Source organism: Chrysemys picta, chromosome 5 (assembly GCF_011386835.1).
Source record: "Chrysemys picta bellii isolate R12L10 chromosome 5, ASM1138683v2, whole genome shotgun sequence".
Classification (NCBI taxonomy): Eukaryota; Metazoa; Chordata; order Testudines; family Emydidae; genus Chrysemys; species Chrysemys picta.
In genome coordinates, this window is record NC_088795.1 from 53,566,493 (window position 1) to 53,589,885 (window position 23,393).

At 41.1% G+C, this 23,393-nt stretch overlaps 1 protein-coding gene across 20 annotated transcripts in view; it reads right to left on the bottom strand.

Moving 5' to 3' along the window:
- Window positions 1–23,393, bottom strand: part of MGAT4D (MGAT4 family member D) — a 121,052-nt gene that overhangs the window by 23,239 nt on the left and 74,420 nt on the right. For all 20 annotated transcript variants that reach the window (XR_010601787.1, XR_010601786.1, XR_010601788.1 and 17 more), the window contains 4 exons: window positions 18,977–19,110; window positions 16,156–16,202; window positions 12,908–13,021; window positions 10,381–10,456 (listed from right to left, as the gene is read on the bottom strand). Coding sequence is in view for 17 of the 20 variants with exons in the window: in XM_065597734.1 (XP_065453806.1) it covers window positions 10,381–10,456; window positions 12,908–13,021; window positions 16,156–16,202; window positions 18,977–19,110 (371 nt within the window). In the remaining 3 variants the exon portion in view is untranslated. The remainder of the gene's footprint in view (window positions 1–10,380; window positions 10,457–12,907; window positions 13,022–16,155; window positions 16,203–18,976; window positions 19,111–23,393) is intronic.

A 23,393-nucleotide genomic window follows, 5' to 3' on the forward strand; every position in this document is an offset into this window, starting at 1 on the left:
AGACTTCTAATGTGAATGGGGTAGAGCTTTGCAGATGAGCTCAGGGAGGTTGTACCATGTATGGGGCTGCATGGGAGAGGACATGGAGGCAATTGTGTGATAAGCTAACAAACAGCTGGACATGGCAGGGGAATACTAGTGGAGCAAGGGGATCGGTGTTGCAAAGCTCAATAAGGGGCAGAATCAGAGCTTTAAAATTAGTGCAAAGAAGCTTAAATTAGATGCAAGAGTGGATGGGTAGCCTCTTTACAGAAGAGAGTGGCATGATCAACTTGATGACAAGGAAAAGGACTTTAGCAGCTGCAATTTGTATGATTTGATGGGGACAAAGTGTGCATTTGGAAGGTCAGAGAGAGGCTATTGCAGTTGTTAAGGCAGAATATAATGAAGACCAGAATGAGAGATTTGGCTGTAGTGATGCAAATAAAACAATGGAATTTGAATTGTTGGGGAGGAAGAATTAGCAGGACTTATATAGGGACTGGATTTGTGGGACAAGGAAAGGGGAAGAGAAAATAACCCTGAGATGACAGAAATCATGGTGTGTCAACAGTGAAAGAAGGTAGGTGGTTTGGAATGGAAGATTAGGAGTCTCCTTTGACCACGTCATCAGCTTAAACTGGTTACAAGACATCCAAGAGGAGATGCCAGAGATAAAATGAGATGCAGGAATCAATCTAAGGAGACAGTTATTCAGTGGAGAAATAGATTTTTAAGAGATCACACCAGAAACCATATGAGCTAGTGAGATTATCTAGAGGCAGGACATTAAGTGAGAATGGCAAGGAGACAAGGACAGAGCATTGGGGAAACCTCAAGAGAGAGGAGAGGAGGAACCCACCAAGAGAGATATGGACAGAACTATCAAAGGCGGGAAGAAGAGAAAGGGAGGACACTATCTCAAAAACCCAATCAGCATCAAATGTCAAGAAGAAGGTGGCGGCTGACAACATCAAAAAGCAGCAGAGAAGATGAAGATGAGTAGAGGCCCTGAAATATGGCCAGAAAAAGATCATTAAAGACTTCAATGAGAGCAATTAAAGTAGCAGAGAAAGCAGAAGTCAGTTTGGAAGGGATCTAAGATGAAGTTTCATAGAATCTAAGGCCTGAAAGGACCATTGGATCAGCTAGTCTGAACTCCTGTATATTCACAGGCAATTACATTTCACCCAGTTACTCTTGTATTTAGCCCTTAACTTATATTTGTCTAAAACATAACTTCCAGACAGGCATCAAGTCTTCATCTGAAGGTGTTGAGAGATGAAGAATCAACCACTTCCCTTGGTAGTTTGTTCCAGGGGGTTAATCACCCTCACTGTTAAAAATGTGTGTCTAACTTCTAATGAATGTGCCAGTTTCTAGCCATTGGTTCTTGTTACGCCTTTGTTATGATGTTGAGAGAAAGAAAGTCAATGCAATGGTTGTGCAGTGCTTGATCAGGAAGTTTAGCGATGAAGGGGAGGCGTGTGTGGAATTGAATAATCTAGTTGTCAGGACTGACATCTGAGAGCCTAGCAGAACACGAGATTATAGGTATATCTTCCTTTGTTCATCAGTACTTCATAGATTAAAAGAGGCACTTTCATATGAGTGAGGTTGGTATTAAAATTGGGTTTTCAACTAAGGAAACCAGAAAATGAGAAAATAAAAAAAAAGCAGCAAAATACAACGGAAAATGGCAGTTCAGATTTCAGACATTTTAGTAAAGCATTATTTCCCTTTTTCAGACTATTTAAAAATATTTATTTGCATTTGTGACACATGGCCAGAAAGGGTTAAGCAGTTTGTGTTTGTGTGTGTTTACATATATATTGTTAGAGGTTAACAATGTAATCGAGCAGTCCCAGTCTATGCTGTATTTTGTTAATTCAGAGATCAAAAGGAAATATTAACATTTAAATGAACTGTAAACATAGTGATATCACTGTATTCATCTCTCTCTGAAATGTATAGCAAATAATCTGCGAATGGTGGAAGACAGGCAATTGCCTTATGTTAATCCCTTTAGCTAATTACCCTTGATGCTTAGGAAATAGGTCTACTTCAAAGTCTCCATGATTGCCAATTGTTCGCCTAAAGACTCCGAGCTGTCAAAAGAAGGCCTGGAACTACATAAAGATGTCTTGGGTCCTAATCCTTTTTATCTCAGATTTGCTTGATGCTTCACACAGGGGAAGCTTGAGTTGTAAAACTGAGATCTCTAGTCCTATCTGGATCACCCTGAATATGAACACTGAACTATAACCTATGGACTAATGCTGAAAGAACTCTTTGCAACTACAAAGCTCACCATCTCTACTATGAATCTGATCTCAGAACTGTACTCATGTCTGTATGTATACTGATCTTTTAACCAATATTCTCTCTCTTCTTTTTTTAATAAATTTTAGTTTAGTTAATAAGAATTGGCTGTAGCATTTGGGTAAGATCTGGAATATTCATTAATCTGGGAAGTAATGTGTCCGATCCTTTGGGATTGGTAGAACTTTCTTATATGATAATAAGATTTTCAGTAATCATCATCATATTTGACTTGGGTGTCTGGGTAGAGGCCTAAGGCTGAGTTGCTTTAGGGAACTGTGTTGTTGGCTTATGGGTAACCAGTGAGGTATTAGAGAAACTGTTTTGTGCTGGCTTGGTAAATCTAAGTATTGGAATATCCACCAGCTTTGCAGATCGTTTGCCCCATTCTTTGCAGTTCACCCTAATTGGGTAACTCCAGTGTGGCTCTCTGGGACCCCGGCCACAGCATTTTAAACCACTATTCAGCAAATATGCAAACACTGTTTACTTGAAACGAGCATGCCCCAATGTGATCAGAACATTCAGTTATCTCATTCCAATAAGAGACTCCCTTCTTTTAAAAAAAAAAAAAAAGCATAAACAACAAGGAAAGCTGCAGGTTTAAAAAACACTTAAAGATGACACTAGTTAGGAGATCTTCCAAACAGAGGGCTTGACTCAAAGCCCACTGAAGTCAATGAAAAGAGTCCTATTGACTTCAATGGTCTTTGGGTCAGGATCCAAATAGCATTAAAAAAGCAACTTTAAAATCCCAGTCCACTCAAGTGCTTACTGACAATATAGTGAAAAATGTAACTCTTAAAATAATACAGAAAATACATTTTTTCCCTTAAGATCTGAACTGCCTTATTGTACACTTTTCTCCAAATTAATCTTAGTTTTATTATCTTTTGTAATTTGTCTACCCAAAATCTCTTTCAATTAACTGGGCTGAGATTAAGATCATCCCTACTGATTTCCACTAATATTAAGTCAAAATGACACTATATGTGAAAGAAAGCATATAGTGTCCAATAAAGTAAAAATCTTAAATTAATCAAAACTGTACCATAGAATCTCTATGGATAGAAATTCCATGCTTGAATAATAAGAGTACAGCTGTAGGAATATACTATCAATCACCTAACCAGGATGGTGATGGTGAAATGCTCAGGGAGATTAGAGAGGTTACAAAACAGGAAACCCACTAATAAGGGAGTATTTATCACCTCAGAACATGTCAACTCAGGACGGGATGCACAATCAAATTTCTGGACACCATTTATGACCGCTTCTTGTAGCAGTTAGTCCTGGAACCCACAAGGGCAAAGGCAATTCTTGATTTAGTTCCAAGTAGTGTACAGGATCTGGTCCAAGAGTTGAACTGCTTGATAATAGCAACCGTAAAGTAATTAAATTTGACATGCAGTAGAAGGAAAATGCCAAAGAAACCCACCTCTAGTAGCATTTAATTTCAAAAAGGCAAGTTAGTTAAGCAGAAATTAGAAGTAAGGGTCAAAAAAGTGAAATGGATGCAAGCAGCATGGAAACTTTTTAAAAACACCAAAATAGAGGCTCAAACTAAATGCATATCTCAAATTATTTAAAAATAAATAAATAGTAAGACCACCAAGAAAATGCCACCATGGCTTAATAACAGAGTAAAAGGGGTGGTTAGAGGCAAAAGGACATAATTTAAAAATTGGAGGCCAAATCCTAGTGATGAAAATAGAAAAGAGCAGGAACTCTGACAAATCAAGTGTAAAAGTATAATTAGGGTGGCCAAAAAAGAATTTGAAGAACAACTCATAAAAGAGACAAAAATTAACAGCAAAGTTTTTTTAAAAGTAAATCAGAAGCACAAAGGCTGCCAAACAATCAGTCGGGCCACCAGACAATCACGGTGCTAAAGTAGCACTTTAGCTTCTTTACAATAGCCTTAATTAATTCTTTACATTGGTCTTCACTGCAAAGGATGTGAGGTAGATTTTTAGGTGACAGATGTGAGGAACCATCTCAGATTGAGGGGTCAATAGAGGAGGTTTTGGAACAAACTAATAATAAGTAATAGGTCACCAGGACCAGATCGTATTCACCCAAGAGTTTTGAAGGTACTCAGATATGAAATCACATATCACAGTTTGTAGTTCTGCAACCTATCATTTAAATCAGCCGTTGTACCAAATTACTGGAGTGTAACAGTGCGAGACTCACCCCTGCGGTGCCTCCTGCTGGTTTCCTGGAAATTAGCTCTTTTTCCAGCTCCAGAATGCCCGCTACAGGCCGGTGTCCCACTTGCTGCTGGGCCCGAGTCCCTCCTGGACCCAGGTGCCCCCTTTACCCAGGGATTCTGCCCCTCTGCAGCAACCCCCAATTTGGGTTTCCCCACTCAGGGGAACCCCCAACCCCCTATCACCACCTCGCCTCAGTATCAGGCTACTGCCAGTCACCATCTAGCCCCCATTCACTGGGGCAGACTGCAGTGTACAAGCCACTCATCACAGACAAGGGGGGTTTGGACCTGCTGCCTTGGCCTAGCCCTGGGCTGCCCTCTGCAACCCCAGTACCCTTCTGGGCCTTTAACAAGACCTGCAGCCTGGGAGGGTTTCTAGGTCGGAGCTCCCCAGCTCCTCTGGCCTTCTCCCAGCCCTGCTCCACTCTAGGTACTCTGTGAGCTCCTAAGCAGCCAAGCCCTTCCCTCTCTAGAGGCAGAGAGAGCGACTGTTTGCTCCTGGCCCACTGCCCTCTTATAAGGGCCAGCTGGGGCCTGATTGGGGCATGATCCCAGCTGAGGCTGCTTCCCCAATCAGCCTTGGAGCTGCTTGCCCCCACCACAGCCCTCTCCCGGGCTGTTTTTTAGCCCCTCCGGGCAGGAGCAGGGTGACCACCCCGCTACATGGTGGATAGCTAATATAACATTTTTTTAAAAAGCCTCCAGTGGCAATCCTGGCAATTATAGGCCAGTAGGCCTAACTTCAGTATCAGGCAAATTGGTTGAAATGATAGTAAAGAACAGAATTATCAGACACATAGATGAGCACAATATGTCGGGGAAGAGTCAACACAGCTTCTGTAAACAGAAATCTTGCCTCACCAATCTATTAGACTTCCTTGAGGGTATCAACAAACAAGTGGACAAGGCTGATCCAGTGGATGTAATGTATTTGGACTTTCAGAAAGCCCTTGACAAGATCCCCCATCAAAGTCTGTTAAGCAAAGTAAGCAGTCATCGGATAAGAGGAAAGGTCCTCTCACGGATTTCACAAAACTGGGTGACTGGGCAACAAAACAGCAGATGAAATTTATGTTGATAAATGCAAAGTAATGCACATTGGAAAACATAATCCCAAATATACATACAAAATGATGGGTTCTAAATTAGCTGTTAACACTCAAGAAAGATCTTGGAGTCGAGTAGATGTTTTCGGAGAACCATCCACAAAGTGCAGTGGCTGTCAAAAATATAACTGGGTTCATAGAAGAATTATACTAGTTCACAGAGGATAGAGCCCTCAATGACTATTAGGCAAGAGGGTCAGGAACACAACCAGATGCTCTGGGTGTCTCTAAGCCTCCACCTGCCAGAAGCTGGGAATGGATGACAGGGTATGGACCACTCAATAAAATTGCCCTTTTATGTTCATTCTCTCTGAACCATCTGGCACTGGCCATTGTCAGAAGAGAGGATACTGGGTTAGATGGACTATTAGTTTGACCCAGTATGGCCATTCTTATGTTCTTATTAAGTTAATTGCAGTCAAAAATATTGTGAGATGGCAGGGTTTGCTACAGATATTAGAGTGGAGAAGCACCTCAAAAAAGTAAGTCTGAGTATATAACAAATTCTGAATGAAGATGGTGAAAGCTGCTGTCATATTTAATGTTTTCATTTACGTTCCCATGAGTATTGATAGAAAGCACTTCCCAACAACTGTAGTAATTGAGCTACTCAAAGATGCTTTCAGTTTTGGAAATATATAATTACCTCAGGATAAAACAACTCTAAATGGACACAAGAAAAAAAACTACATCTCCTCCTAGGTATGGAGAGATTTGATTGCCTGCTTTTATGGTTGACTTACAATCCTATTATCCTAGCTCTGGCATTAATACAAGTGTCTCAAGGGGCTCTAATGTACTGCAAAAAACTTGAGCAGTTACAGTGAAAATTACAATTGTTTCTAAACATCTCTCAATCTTTTACTGATTAAGAAAGACATTACCACGTATTAAGAGAGCAGAGCTGAAGATACAGTAGCTGATCACATACAAAAACTTAAAGAAGAGATGACTGAATAAGTGTTAGGTCTTATTATCTTTTTCCAAATATTTATTTGTGATCAGTGCACTTCACAAAGCAGCTCACCTAAACCCCAATTCAGCAAAGTACTTATATGTTTTGCTGAACTGGGGATTTAGTTGGCATGTGACAGTAAGTGTACTGTAGATACATAATTACATAACTTTATTATCTTTTCAACTTCAGACGTTCATATAAGTTATTTACCAAAATGATGCTATTTCTGAGAAATTAGTAAAATAAACTCTGTTTTAAGATTTCCCTAAAATACTAAACATACCCAACAAGTAAATCAAAAGCGTCAGAAAAAATGTCACCAAACCTCAGTTTTAATCTAAAATGTTTATATTACAGTATGGTAAGTAATGGGCTGAGGAAAAGGATTTTTCAGCTTTTTTTTCATGTTGTTATGGAGCTTCCAAATAGTGGCCTAGAGTATTCCCATTAGATCCATGCATGTAGGGGGGCCTCAACTGCCACTGTAGCACCCATTTCATCCCCCTTGTCCCCTTGACTGAAGCCTCTCTGTACAGGTCAGGGTCTGTGCTGGGGAAGGTACAGAGGCTGGGCAGACCAAGGGAAGGAGTGGCAGGCTGGGAAAGGGCCAAGAGGAAGGGCATTATTTTCCTTCTAGTTCTCCAGAAAAGTCTTAAAAGATAAGATTGCTATAGGCATCACCACAAGCTAGGGCTGGGTATATATGCCACAAGACAGCCCTTAAGATGTCTCGTATAATGTAAACAACATGTAATTATTCTTAAAGGAAACTGGAAATTCATAATAATCATCCCTATGCAAGCACCAATATTTCTGATATTGTTACAATCTTCCCCAATCACACCAACAGAAATCATAGAGGTCATCTAGTCCAACCCCCTGCGCAAAGTAGGACCAACCCCAACTAAATCATCCCAGCCAGGGCTTTGTCAAGATGGGCTTTAAAAACCTCTAAAGATGGAGATTCCACCACCTCCCTAGGTAACCCATTCCAGTGCTTCACCACTCTCCTAGTGAAATAGTTTTTCCTAATATCCAACCTAGACCTCCCCCATTGCAACTTGAGACCACTGCTCCTTGTTCTGTCATCTGCTACCACTGAGAACAGCCTAGCTCCATCCTCTTTGGAACCCCCCTTCAGGTAGTTGAAGGCTGCTATCAAATTCCGCCCCCCTTCTCTTCTGCAGACTAAAGAAGCCCAGTTACCTCAGCCTCTCCTTGTAAGTCATATATCCCAGGCCCCTGATAATTTTCCCTCCACTGGACTCTCTCCAATTTGTCCACATCCTTTCTGTAGCAGAGGGCCCAAAACTGGACGCAATACTCCAGAGGTGGCCTCACCAGTGCCGAATAGAGGGGAATAATTACTTCCTTTGATCTACTGGCAATGCTCCTACTAATGCAGCCCAATATGCTGTTAGCCTTCTTGGCAACAACGGCACACTGACTCATATCCAGCTTCTCGTCCACTGTAATCCTCAGGTCCTTTTCTGCAGAACTGCCGCTTAGCCAGGCGGTCCCCAGCCTGTAGCAGTGCATGGGTTCTTCCGTCCTAAGTGCAGGACTCTGCACTTGTCCTTGTTGAACCTCATCAGATTTCTTTTGGCCCAATCCTCCAATTTGTCTAGGTCACTCTGGACCGTGTCCCTACCCTCCAGCGTATCTATCTCTCCCCCCAGCTTAGTGTCATCCACTAAAAGTACAGAGCATTTTGTTTGGAGGCATTGTTAACTTCTGGACAGCCATCCTCTCCCTGACTGTGTCTGAGGTGCATTAGAGACTTTGGTCTCTATGGGTAACATTTTCAGGAGTGTGCAAGTGACATAGGCTCCTCAGTCCCATTTTCAAACATAACTTAGGTGGTTAGGAGCCTATGTCTCATTAACTTTCACTGATACTTTAGCTCCTAATCACATAGGTGCTGGAACTAGGGATGCTGTAGCACTCCCTGGCTTGAAATGGTTTCCATCATGTACAGGGTTTACAGTTTGGTTTGATGGCTCTCAGCACTCCCACTACATGAATGGTTCCAGCACCCCTGCCTAAGCAGGTCAATCATGTTGGAAGATTGGGCTTAGGCTCTTAAGTAGAGCCGGTCAGAAATTTTCAGATGGAACATTTTTCCACCAGAAAATGCTGCTTTATCAAAAATCAACATGTTCTCCAGGAATATGTCTTTTTTGACAAAATACTGATGGAAACCTGCCTACCAAGGATTACCAAAACGTGCCTGGTTTCCTGAAAGCGCCCCTGTCTGGCTCCTCAGGAGCCCACCTGGTGTGCTAACATGGAGCCAGAAGCCTGGAACCTCTGGAAGCTCCTAACTCCTTAGCAGCCTGGGCTTCCTGGTTCCAGGGCAGCCTGCAAAGTGGGCTGCTGAAGAATCAGGGATTCCAGGCTCCCAAAGCTCCTCCTTAGCCTGAGAGCTCTGGCTCTCAGGATCCCCAAGTTGTGCAGTTCCTCACCTGGCAGGTTGCTGGGGTTCTGGGCAGCCTTGGAAACATTTCTAAAAAGGTTGAAATGAAATGGCCAAGTTGGAATTCCCATTCTGTGGGCAATTTCTACATCTCATTTTTCATTGTTTCAGAACAATTTTTTTTTGAAGTTTCAGTATTTTCCTGCAGAACAGGATTTTCCATCTCTGGCCAGTTCTACTCCTAAATCACTTTTAAATTTTTATCCTTATCCAGTAGCAGTTCCAGGAAAGACGTGAAGCAGCCCTTCTATGTGTCCTATCCTGCTGCTGACCACCTGGGAGAATCCTTCCATGCAGAATCCTAGGATCCATCATGGGATTGGGCAAGCCTCATTCCCATTCCAGTTCTCTTCCCACTTGAAGGAATAATTGCACATCATAGAATTTCTGGATGCTCTCCTCTCCAGTCAAACCCATGGTAAACATTAAATGAGGTAAAGATGCTTTCTACCTCGTATTCTTATCTCTTCCCCCACACATCACCACCATTATTTTTAGCTAGTTAAGTTTATTGTTTCTCTCAGACAGCTGTTGTGAAATTTTCTAGATAGTTACAGTACAGTGCATTCTTTTCATTGTAGACTGCTAATCAGCCTTGATTAGTACTTGATTTGTACTACAGTTAAGCCCAGATTTGGGGATCTTATGTGGATCCAACCTCCCACCCATTCTGGGGAAGTTGGGGGGTCTGGATTTTGCAGTTCAGCATACATACATCCCAGTTTGTTTTAATGAAATGAACTAGTTCATATTTTTCCCATTTGGAAAAATCCTTTAAGAGATTTTGGCTAGCTATGACGTGGGCTGTCACCTTGGTCTGTAACCACACTATCTGTTTATACTACAAGCAAAAATTAATTAAAAACACAAAAAGAACAGGAGTACTTGTGGCACCTTAGAGACCAACAAATTTATTTGAGCATAAGCTTTCGTGGGCTAAAACCCACTTCATCTCCTGTTCTTTTTGCGGATACAGACTAACACGGCTGCTACTCTGAAACCTGTCATTAAAAACACAAATACCCCTAACCTGGCCAGAAAGTTGTTTGATGGTTCAGTTAGTTTGCAAGTCTATCATTCAACCCTGTGAATGTCAGAAAGGTACAAATGAAACTACCATTTCAGATCAAATAATACATAGCTATAAGATGAATAACTATGAAAATATGGAGATTCATGCTTACAAATGATGTGAGCAAATATACTGAAAAACACAGGAGACTTGTCTTCACTGAGTAGTTTAACAGTTATTAAACTGCCAACACTAAAAATCAGCACATTTTATTTATTGATTTATAGCTGGTTATTGATAATGTGAACATACCTGTAAATAAAATGTTCCCTTAGGTTGTGCATATAGCATTAAAAAGCTATAATCCAAATTCTGTTTAGTTCTCCACCTAAATATAAGCAACACATTCTGTTAAACTTTTTCTGGATTTCTCAATGGAGTTATCAGCATAATACCAACATTAGAACACTGTAGTTATGAAGTCTATACTTGAAACTGCTCCCACTCACTGTTAACTGGATCAGAGGAAAGCTAGTAAAAAAAAAAGTGTCTGATGCAAAATAAACTCAGTTTTAGAATTTCCTCTATGCACAGCACATGAACCAATTTATACGTCAAGAAGAGTGGTTTAGTTCACCTGTTTTGTTATAAACACAACAGTCAACACACTAAGATTTCACCATGTGGTAAAATAGAGTGCTTTTATGAGTCAACACAGAACCAGATCGACCAACTTATCTGTAATATTTAATAGTAAAATGTAACTGTTCCTCTACAAAGCAAATCATCTCATTTTGCTATCAATAAAGTTGATATTTGTTAATCTGCGACAAGACTTTAAAGAAGCAGATTTATAAAAAGTTATATGCAAAAAGATGTCCAGAAATTAATTACTGTAGTACATTTGATAGGCTTATGACTTTAATTATCAAATTCCATGTACCTGATACATTTCTGAGCTAGGTATATTTTTACCTTTATTATCTGAGAGAATATATATTTTCATTTTTCAGTACCTCATAATTTTGTTCAGCAGTAGAGATCAAAAAGGTGATCATTTCATACTTGTCACCAAATCTTTTTCAGGCAGTCTTGCCCATATAGTTTCGGGGGGGCAATAATGCTTGTGTGAATAAAGAGGGTAGGATTTTGCCATTCATCTAGTACTTAAGACCTTGTAATTAATCTGTTCCTCATTCTAAACATTTTCTAAACATTCCTTCTGAGAAGTGAGAGTCCCTTAAAATCTATCATGCTCATCAGAAGATAGTTAATTTAAAAATTTACAAATAATCACCTGGGGCCAAAAATTAAAAGGAGCTCAAGGCCAAATTAGAAAGTGCTCAAGCACCCAACATGGGAAATTACAAAGTTTGTTTTCATCCCAAATTGGGACAAAAGTTAAAATATCAAAATCTGAGTGGAACACAATGCCTCAAAAGTGATGTAGAATTATCAAAAATGGGACTATTTAGACATTCCTGAATTGAAACATTTCAATTTGGTTTGTCAAACTGATTGCAGTGTTTCATTCTGCATCAATTCGACACTGAAAAGTGTTGACCTGAGCTACCATGGTGCCTTATGAGAGTTGTAGTTTGAGTACGCCATGCCATCAGTCTCCTTTCTGGGCCATGTCTCCCAGTTGAACTGCATCTCCCATGACTCACCACCATGATTGAACCAGAGAAGAGACTAATGTGGTTCATGGGAGATGCATCCAGCCCGAGAGGAGAACAGGAGCATGGGGCACCATGGCAGCTCAGGCAGACACAGATCGGAACTGAAATTAAACATCTTGATTTTTGACAAACCAAGGTATTTCAATTTGGGTCAATCCAACTTGAAATGAAATACTTAATTTGTTTCTGAATGAAAATTGAAAAAACTTTGGCAAAAAAATCAAAATCTCCCTTGAAAAATGTCAAATTTGTAGAAATTGCATTTTGATGAAAAATTCCCAACCAACTCTATTGATATTAAATATTGTTTGTGCTTATTATTTTTGAAATCCCACAAAGCTTATTATAAAAAGAGAGTTCCTCCCTCGCCTTATTTATAAAGGTTTGAGGATAATTGCAAAATACAAATTATAGCTATGCAAGTCTAAGAATTTGGGCCTTGATGGGAGCAACTAGGAATATTCTACTCATATGTACCAAATATATTTGCTCTCTAGAAAGAATGGGATTTAATTAAAAAAAAAAAAAAAAAAAAAAAAAAGCAACCTGATTTGATTCATGTATGCAACATGCACTGCTGTTCTGCTACTGTCATCTGTGTTGCTTCAAACTGGCAGCTCATTGCTCTTGAGCACATGAAAGTGGAGCCATGAAAGTTGTTGGTGACAATCTAAACTTATTTTTGGTCTACAAAAAACTGATTGGCTTCTGTAAACCAACCAGTTTCAGGTTATAGTTTCCTGCTAATGAATTTGAAGCAAGTGGGCCAATGATACCACCAGGCGTTAGTAAAGATGATTAATTATATTATATAGAATAAAAAACAACAAAAGTTAGGCCATTTATCACCATACCATACTAATCTTTATAAATCATCATCTGGCACTATACATTCAGTTTTAAAACAGTTGGATTTTTAGAAGCAGGACTACAGGGAGAATGTTTAGCTTTCACTCTGAAGTTGATGGACACCAACAACAGCATTGTTATTTGTATACTTACACTTGTATTAAATAAATTTTCATGACCTTCTGTTTAAACTTACAGTGCTTTATCTCTGAAATACACCAAAACTCATCAATTTAAATACAGTGGACTATTTAAAGACGTTACTGTTGAACAAAATTATTGGAAAGTTTTTGCATAGCCTATCTTACCTTACTCTTTCCTTTGAGTCTCCAAATGTTTCCTTGAGATTGGAGAGGTCTGGGTAATAGGAAGCAAGAGGGGAAATAACCTCAATAACGCCCGACTGCACTTCGTTAGGGAAGCTGTAAAGAAAAGATTAATAACTACGGGCTAAATCAACAAAGGGACTTAGACATTGCAACTGCCAGCATTGCAATGCCTAACGTTTAGGCACCCTGATGCTCAGTGGAATCCTGAGCACCAAGTTATACAATGCATTGGGAAAGTCAGGCACCTAAGAATGGGATTCTCAGAAGCCAGAAAGACCTAAGCTAGCCAGTAGGAAATGCTGAGGAGAGGAGCAGGATACCCCATGCTTCAAATGTAGTTAGGTGCCTAAGTGCGGGTCAAAGGGAGGTGATTATCTCCACTTGGAATTCATAGCCATGAATCCTTTCCTGAAGGCAGGTCAGCCCTGTCTCACAAAATGACAGACAGACAGAGAGAGACCACTCCACCACAACTAATAGCCCAGAGGTTACAGCACTCATCTACGATATGGGAAACCTGTTTTTCAAATACCTACTCAGCCCAGTTTTGAGCAGGGATTTGAACCTGGATCTCCCAAGTCAGGTCCCTAATCACTAGGCTGTTGGGTAACCTGGGATGGGTGTACAGATACACACACTCTCTCTCTCACTTGTTTCTTGATCTGCTTCCCCCGACTGTTTGGCATGCTCTGCGAATCCCTACGAGATCAGGCCCCACAGGTGAGACAGGCAGGGGAACAACTAGTTTGAGAATCCTGCTGGGTCTTAGACATCAGCTAGGATGCCGAGCAGCTCAGTGGAGTCAGGATTCAGATGGTTTTGTGCATGCCCACTGGCAAAAACTTAGGTGCCTAAGGAATTTAAGCACGTACAGGTTTAGGCGGTAACTGACTGGACATTTTTAAGATCTCACTGGTGCCTAAAGGGGCAGTTAGGTCCTTAAGAGTTTGTCTACACAATGGGATAATGTTCCCAAAGGGGATGTGATTTCTAAAGCACATTAATTGGTCCATGTAGACCCTGCTGGTGCGCGCTAAATGTTCCCTTATCTGCTTTGATATAGTGCTGTTTGAAAAAGTACTATGTTAAAGCATACTAGGGAACCCTTAGACCTGCTGGTGCACACTACACGAGCCAATTAATACACACTTTAGTGTACTTTAGAAATCACTCTCCTGTACAGCTCATTATTCACCATGTAGACAAGCCCTAAAATTCCTTGTGGATCTAGCCCTCAGGTGTTAATCCTGGCATAGGGATCTGTGCAGGCAGTTCCTATCCCCATGTTCAATCCCAGACCATATCTACATGGGCAAAAATATGTGTTTTTAAAAATCAAGCTAACTCAGTTGAATAAACTTAACTCAACTGAAAAGTATACTAAGGCTTGGTCTACACTTGGAAGTTTTACGGGAATAACCATTTTGGTTCAGACATTTTACTAAAATAGTTAAACTAGTAATAGCCCTAATGTGGATGCAATTAAACTGGTATAAAAGTGACTTATACTGATATAGTTATTCCCCATCCTGTATGGGAATAGCTATGTGCTATAGAGTAGAGGTGTCACACTTCATGTACATTCTTCATGAAGTCTTTGGCTTTCCTATGACACACTTCCTGTTGTGGAGCAGTAACAAAGGAACGTAGAACAGGACAGTAGCAGGCTACAGTTGCAGAAAGTTCTACCACCCTATTTCTGTGCATAGTTTCCATTCTTAATAAAGGATTATCTTCAAACTGGTCTGCTCGTTGGTAAAAAATGGTTATCTTCCTTTCTAAAACTGTTCTTTGAGATGTTTTTTACATGTTCAGTTCCACTGTAGGTGACTCGAAGCAAAACACACATGTAAGTAGGTTCAGAATCTACCTGAACAGAGATTGTAAGACAACCCATTCGAAACTGGCATCATCTCTGGACTGATGCGCAATGGCATAATGAGAACCAAAACTGTGGACTAATGACCAAGTGGCTGCTTTACAAATATCTACAATTGGCACTGGCCCCAAGAAAGCTGCAGAAGCTGCCTGTCCGGTGATAGAATGCACAAACACTCTAGTCGGCAGAATAGTATTAGCCAGTTGGTAACACAAACACGCATGAAGTCAGATCCAGTATGAGATTTTCTGAGTGGAAACTGGTTGGCCCTTAGCTCTGTCTGCAACCACCACAAACAACTGCATAGAGGATCTAAAAGATTTACTCCCATCCATGTAGAAAGCTAAAACCCTTCTCACATCCAATGAGTGAAGCTGTTCCTCATCCCTATGTGCATGGGGTTTTGGAAAGAACAATGGCACACAGATTGCTTGGTTAACATGAAAATCAGAGGCTGCTTTCATGAGAAATTTTGGGTGAGGACAGAGATAAACTTTATCCTTATGGAAAACTGTGTAGGGGGGTTCTGACAACTCGCCCACCCTTTTGGCTGAGGTAATTGCCACTAGAAATGATACCTTCATGGAAAGGTGAAGAAGAGAGCAAGTTGCCAGGGGCGCAAAGGGAGGTCCCATCAATTTTGCTAGAACTAAGTTCAGATCCCCAGGAGGGATGGGGTTTCATACATATGGGCATAATCTGACCAAGCCCTTTAGGAATTGGGTGATGATAGGGTTTGAAAAAAGCACTTGTCCCTTTCAAGCAAAGACTCAGTTTTTCAAGTGTTACTAAACATCTACCAGAGAGTAGGATAACAGCAAGCAATGTTACAGTGAAATCTCAGCCTCAACTGTATTTCTTCATAACAGTCACACTTGAATTCAGTCTTTCAAAGTCTTTTCAAAATTACTTCATATTGAATGGCAATACAGACAACTGAATTAGTGCATTTCACTGAAGCAGATTGCTATCCAAAATCCATGGCCCTTAAAAAAAGAAGTAGAACTGCTACTCAGACTATCAAACAAAGACACTTAGAAAATGTCACAGATCTCAGCACAGATAACTATAGATTTTAGGGGACTGAGGTCAATGAGGACACAGTGTATGAATACAAAGGTGCTTTTGATTGCACTATTAATTCCTTGGAAAGCAGTCTCACATTGAAGAAAATTAATGCAGGTCTCAAAGGTTAGAAATGCAACCTAAAATCACTGAATTACAAAATGTGAGTAATGGCACCATTTCATCAAGTTTTAATTTTGTAGTTCATTGTTGAAATGCGACAACTTTTCATGTAAAACTGAAAAGCAATTAGCCATACAGTAGGTCCTGAGGGAGGACTTACCTGGTTCTAACACTTTCTGCAATACTGTTAACATACTCTGCATTCACCTAAAGAAGTAAAGAACAAAAAAGTATCTAACACACTCCTTTTTACCCAATTTAATATTTTCATTAACTTCTAGTCTAATTGATATAAGTATATACACAAAACACTTCACTGCCTAATTTTTTTATTCTAGGCAAGAGTAATTATATCCGTGTTCCTATAACTAAATATTGTTGTGTTACCCAGGCATCTGAATGTATATTATAAATCATAGATGCTTCATTTGTGTGTAAATTATTTGTCTGTGGACTATATACAGGTTCTCACCACTTTAGTAAGAGAGAGAGCACAGATCTGTGGCAATCTGTCTATAGCCTCTAGTTGTGAGGACTAAATTAGTATGCCCTTCTGATCCTGTTCTCAGTAAAGAGGTAATTTAGATTAATCATCAAAAAATCACTAACCTTTATTAACCTGACCCGTTGTTGGTGAGAAAATTCACTTGTGCAAACTTTCCTTGCCTCGGGCTATCCATATCCAAAGTTTAAACAGGAGTTTGCTCCTCATTTAACTAACGGTGGCATTTAGCCTGGAAATTACAATGTCAGATTTTGCTCATTGCTGCTGCCCCATACAACTAGCAGTTTTAGTATGGACAATTCAGGTTTTATCTAAATGAAAATCTAACACTACTTAAAGATGTTGTCCCTTTGGAGATGTAGGGGTCATCTTGCCAGTTTAGGATTGGTTATTTTAAAAAGTTATAGCCAAGCTTCATCACAAGATATACATTAAAACAGCAATAAGTCAAGAATACATAACTGTTGAGGGTTGACAAGAGAAAGCTACTTCAACAATTGTGTTACCCACATACAGACAGGGTACTACTTAGAGTTACCCAGGATGCAAGCATTTGTGAACCTGATCCCCAGAAGCTTCAAGAGCTAATAAAGCTATGGTGCCCTAAGCCACTTCACCCCTTTGAAATTGGGAAATTACACCAAGTTAGAAAGTGACCCTGAGAATTCCTGGGGAGGGATTCCACCCTTCCTACCCTACACTACTCTGGCCTGGCCCCTATACACTGCTACAGTGGCATAAAGAGACAAGAAAAAAATCTTTAGCTGGCTGGTAGGGAGCTCCACTACGCAAAGCTGCTGTAACCGCCTTACATAGGACCCCTTTCAAGCTCCTACACTGGAAGTGTGCTGGGGGAGGGGCAGAGCTTAAAGCAACCTTAGCCTCATACCCTCTGGGCTGTATCTGTGTGTGCTGCACCTCTTGGAGATGCAGCACATAACTGCACACCTCTTAAATAACGGTGTTAAATGTAACTTATCACTCAGTGTAGGCAGGGATTGTTTGAATTAATACTGTGTCAATTGGTCATGGCTAAATCTAGTGTGAATCTAGTATTTCTGCCTCTGCCCTCATAGGGGTCCACCAAAGAGGCAATTTTAATTCTCACTGAGGAGCCATAGGAGCTCCACCAGCGGGAGTCACCATGGAGTAACTGAATTGGTATACTCCCCAGCTGTCCTGGCCACCTCTCCTTCACAGCAAGTATTACACTTTTACCTCAGGGATGGCCTATTACTGCCTACCCCTCATAAGTAGCTTCTTTATGTCACTGCAATAGAGACGCCTTGCAGAACAAGGCCCTCTATCAGGACTTATCCCACTGTAAGAGAGTTTATTTTTTAAGATGAAATTGGTAAATTTAGCTAGACTAGAAACTAAGCCAGTAAATTGAAACTATCATCGTGAACTGGACCAGAAAGAGACATCAGGATCCTATTTAAGCTGATAAAGTGAAGTGTGATCTAGGTATTATTTATAGTTTGAACAGTTATAAATGTGGTTAACTAAATGAGTAAACTTTCTTTTACATTTAATAATTACATTTAATAAATAAGTGTAAACTAGCAGTTAAAGAATGCATAAAGATGGATAGATTGTGAGAGCGGATGTGAGTCTCCAACCACCACCATCTGTCTGCAAGGAGTTGTTGCTAAATAATGCACTTTTATTAGGTGTATTTCGTAGCTACAGTTCTTTTACCATAAGAACAAGAGATTCAGGGAGAGGAAAATTCCCACTTACCTGAAACAGCCTAATTTTTTCAAACAAGAGCTATTTATGTTTTGTAGATTTTATAACCACAGTATTTGCTTTTCTTCGAAAAACTGTCACTTCACATGCAATCTGCTAGAGCGTCAGAGCACCTTGTAAAATACTCATAATCCTAAATAGCTGACAAATACCTCTATTTCTTTCAAATTAAGGTAATAAGCTCATATTTTGTCAGGTTCTATGGACTTTTGTGGATGACAGTTTTCTAATCCTTTCATTCTCAGAATAGAATACTTTGCGTTAAGAGACAAAAATGAATTCATATGATTTTATTTGAAGGAGATGTGACTGCAAGCAGAGCAAGAGTGCCTGTAAATATAATGTGACAGTTGTTACCTGTACCATCTTTTTCCCCCACAGTTATTTTCTAGATAAGACGACCAAGGCACTAACCACTACACATGTCCTAATAGGCACAAAGTTTGGGAATTTTATGACTGCCAACATCATTCCAAAGGAATATAATATGTCAGCTTCCAGCATTTAATTAAATAGGATTCCATGCAAATTCCATCTCTTGACCATGTTATTGGTCCTTTATTGAAAAGTAGGGATATTTTCCCAAATTTGAATTGCATGGAGAAATCCTTCCAAAAGCAATGATGATCAGTAAATGGAAGTGATTCATACACTACTATACACAGACATTGATTCCTATATTGTCTCTTTATTAACATAAATACACCTGTTCATACTAACTTACCTCTGCTACAAAGATAACTACTACACAATCATTCTTCTGCTCTGCAGACATCTCATAGAAGAGAGAGTTCAATGTGCCCAGCAGATAATTTTGTTTTCCCCTTTTCACAGTAGGAATACCCATCACCAGGGAGACTGCAAACAGAAATTAAAATAATTTAATCTCAAGTCAAATAGAGGCTATTAGTGACTTTTTGAAATTTTGTATGATGAAAATAACACAGAGAAAAGGGACCATCATAAATAGGAACTTCAATAGACTGATCAACTAGTTAATGTTTGTGTAGAGGTTTGACAGAGTATGAACTGCCATATGGCATGGGACATACTGTGTGTCCCGATCATAAATTAGGTTGGAGACATTTTCATTTGTACGCTATAGGCATTGGGTCTACATTACATAGCTGTAAGCAGTTTTGAGGACTCTGACCATGTTTACACAGGGATGTTACATTGATCTACTTTGTGCACTCTGAGTGCAACAATTTAAATATATCCAACCAAAGTGTGTCTACACCATTTTGTTTTCTTGGCTTAAGGTACTTTCCTTTATAATCATTGCATCCACACAGTTCCAAGCTTGTTTGAATGAATTGCTCAGCACTCTGATCTTTGATTTTTCTTTTGGTGCATTCTGGGATGACTACCCGAAACTACAGAAATTTTGGGTTTTGGGGGGCTCAATCTAACAAATCTCCATTACTCCTCTCCTGACACCCTTTAATTTTGCCAGAGCCATTTTAGAACTGCTGTCAAGCAGCACGGAAGACAAACTGGTGAACATTGCAATCATAACAGTCATTACAACAATGTAGCAAACAGGATCAGGCACGTGCATTTGGAGCCAGGGGGGTGGATGCATTTGGCTCTGCTGTTTCATAGGGCTGTTGATGCTTGTCACGGTGCTCCTGGGGTGCAGCTTGGACTGTGGGACTGCTGAGCACTCTGTCCCACCAACCTGGGCTCCCTCTCACACTGTGATGCTGTTGGCAAGCTACAAACCTCTGGCAAGTACTGCATGTACACAGACATCCATAGGCAGGGACACACCCAACTGAGTTACATGAATGCTTCTCCCAGCCACTCGTGAACCAACAAGAGAGAGGCTTCAGCCAATTTCCCCCAACTCCCCAGCCTTGCACCCCAGAACTGTATGGTCTTCCCCCGGTTAGAAGCTTGACCAGTGAGAGAGACACACTTTCAAGCTTACACAGAGCTCTTCTTCAGCTTCTTACACCAACACAGGGATAGCTCAATGGTTTGAGCATTGGCCTGCTAAACCCAGGATTGTGAGTTCAATCCTTGAGGGGAACATTTAGGCATCTGCGGCAAAAAAAATAGTTGGGTTTTTTGGTGGGAGGGATAGCTCAGGGGTTTGAGCGTTGGCCTGTTAAAGCCAGGGTTCTGAGTTCAATCTTGAGGGGGCCATTTATGGAACTGGAGTAAAAAACTGTCTGGGGATTGGCCCTGCTTTGAGCAGGAGGGTTGGACTAGATGACCTCCTGAGGTCCCTTCCAACCCTGATATTCTATGATTCTATTCTATTACCCAGTCCATCCCTCCCTCGATGTGCAGAGGACACACGCTAGCCTTTGTAAACTGAGCTGAGATTTCCCAAGCACTTCAACCAAAACACACTGTTTTAGGTAAAATATTAACTACTGAAAGATTGATTTTAAGTGATTAAGGGCTTGTCTACACTACTGCTTAAATCGATGTAAGTTACGTCACTCAGGGGTGTCCGCACCACACTATGTCAGCAGGAGAGCACTCTCCCATCTGCATAGTACATCTTCATCAGACACGCTACAGCAATGCAGCTGCATCGGTGCAGCTGCGCCAATATAGCGTGGTAGCGTAGACTAGCCCTATAAGTAGTAAGTGTAGAGATCAAAGTTGGTTACCTAAGTAAATTTGCAATGTGAGTTCTATAAACTAAACAGGATTTGAATCAAGCAGGGCCGGCTCCAGGCACCAGCGGAGGAAGCACGTGCCTGGGACAGCACATGCTAAAGGGCGGCATTCCATCCATTCTTTAAAATGATACCTTACAAGGCATACTTTGTACAAAACATATCATAATTATATGACAGTGGTGAATATGGGGGTTTCAGGGTGTTGCTTTGAGGCACAGAGTGCCACAATGCTGCAGCAATATAGCTAATAGTAATGAATGAGGAGGAAGTTGAGTAACTACTTCTGCAGAGCATTTCTCTTGAGCAGATTTACTCAGTGGAGCCCTGCTTCTGGACTTGGCCAACTAGTAGTTACTGGTGCAGAGGGCTATGATGCAGAACTGAGATGACCCACAGTGCCAGCAGAACGTCAGAATGACAAAGGCAACTGTGAAGGAGCAGAGAAACTGCTGCCTTGCACAGCAGGAGTTCAAGAAAACCTGTGGGCTGAGCTAGCCCCACCCCTCTACACCTGCAGCCAATGTCAGACATGGAGGGGGAAGAAAAGAAGGGAGCCTGGCTCAATTGGGGGCTGACTGGTGAGGAGGCAGGAGCTCTCTGTTTGGCTGCCTGAAGGGACAGATCAGCGACTTGCTAGCCAACGCACCCACTGGAGGCAAGTAAGCCTTCCCCTATCAAGAGGAGCCTGCAGCTAAGCGGGGAATTGGACTAGGGGGGCCACACCCCAGACTAAAGAGACTTTAAAAGGAAGTAGCCTAGGGAAATGCATCTTGAATTCTCTATCCTCACCCGGCCGGGAGGAAGACCCGTCTTCCCTGCTTAGGGGTTGGACTACACAGGGCCCTGGAGAGGGTCTGGTTCTCCCTCCAACCCCTCTGATCAATGATCTAGCCACTAGGCCGCCTAACCACTGAAGGCTCTATCACAGCATCTTTCCTAGGAATCTGCACAGAGCTCACTTTAGAACTGCAGTGGCAGAAGACCAACATGAGAGTCCCCTTGAGCATGAAGAATCATGTTGCCATCATCATCTGGAAGCTCGTCACTCCTGATTGCTTCCAGTCAGCAGCTAGCCAGTTTGGTGTTGGTAGATCAGCCACTGGGGCTGTTGTCATGGAGATTTGTGATGCTACAAGGAGGGTGCTGCAGTGGCATGTCATAAAACTTGGCATTGTACAGGAGGTTATTGATGACTTTGTGCAGATAGGATTCTCAAACTGTCTAAAGGCTACTGATGGGTCACACATGCCTATTCTCTACTCTACACACCAGGCCAAAGACGTCATCAACAGAAAGGGGTATTTTTCCATGGTGCTGCGAGGTCCAGTTGATCACTGTTGAAGATTCACCAATATTAATGCAGGGTGGCAAACTCAGGCCCGTTTAACGGATAAGCAATGGACTATTTGTTCTCCAGAACATTATGGACATTGATTTAAGATTTGTCTTGTCACTGTGGGAGATCCAGCTTATACTCTACTTCCCTGATTTCTGAAGCCTTTCACTGGATGCTTTGAAAAGAGAAAGGAGTGGTTTAACTTTACCCTGAGTAGTTGTAGAACGTCAGTGGAGTGTGCTTTTGGAAGACTGAAGTGTGAGTATCAGTACATTATGAAAAGGCTGGATGTTTCTCATTATGTACCTTGTGTAATAAGTGCCTGCTGTATTTTGAACAAAAACTGTGAGAGCAAGGGAAAGATCCTGAAGGACAGATGGGAGCAGAATGTAGGGAGACTGTCTAAACATTAGGGACAGCCAGAGAGGGTGCCTCTCCAAAATGCCCTAAGTGGTCAAGGAAACAGAGTCAGGGATACATTGTGCTCCTACTTTGAAGCCATGGTATAACTGGGGATAATAAACATGCTATAACCAAGGAAATGTGTTTGTGTTTGATGTTAAGAATTGACAGTAGGGAGGAAGGGGATAATATGCCATTTATGGGTTGAGCTATACCTCAAAAAATGGTTACTTACTGTACAGTAACTGCTGTTCTTTGAGATGTGTTGTCCACATTATATTCTATTGTTGGTATACACGCACCCAATGCACTTGAGCCCAAGACTTTTTGTCAGCAGGACCCGTTGGAATGGCACATGCGCCCAAGTATCCTCTTACCTCCAACTGAGGACACTGAGAGCAGGCCAGTCCAACTGCACCTTGGTTGCTTCACCGCTTGACTCCTGATGCTTCTGTAGTAGTGGGGATAGAGGACGGGTCATGGAATACATGTGTACAGTATCTTGAAAAAATAGAGGTTCTGTTACTGGACGTTCTTTAAGATGAATGGTCCCTATCTGTATTCCACACGTGGGTACATGTATGTACTATCTGCCTCAGATCAGAGATTTCTAGCAAGTAGTGTCTGTCAATCCACACCCGCGTAATCATTCTCTTCTTGCTCCAAACTGACAGTATAAGAAGGGGCTGTGTGGACTGATTCTGCTCCATTTCTTCTTCTTACCACAAATCTAGTCATAGTCTGAAGCACAGGGGAAGGAAGGC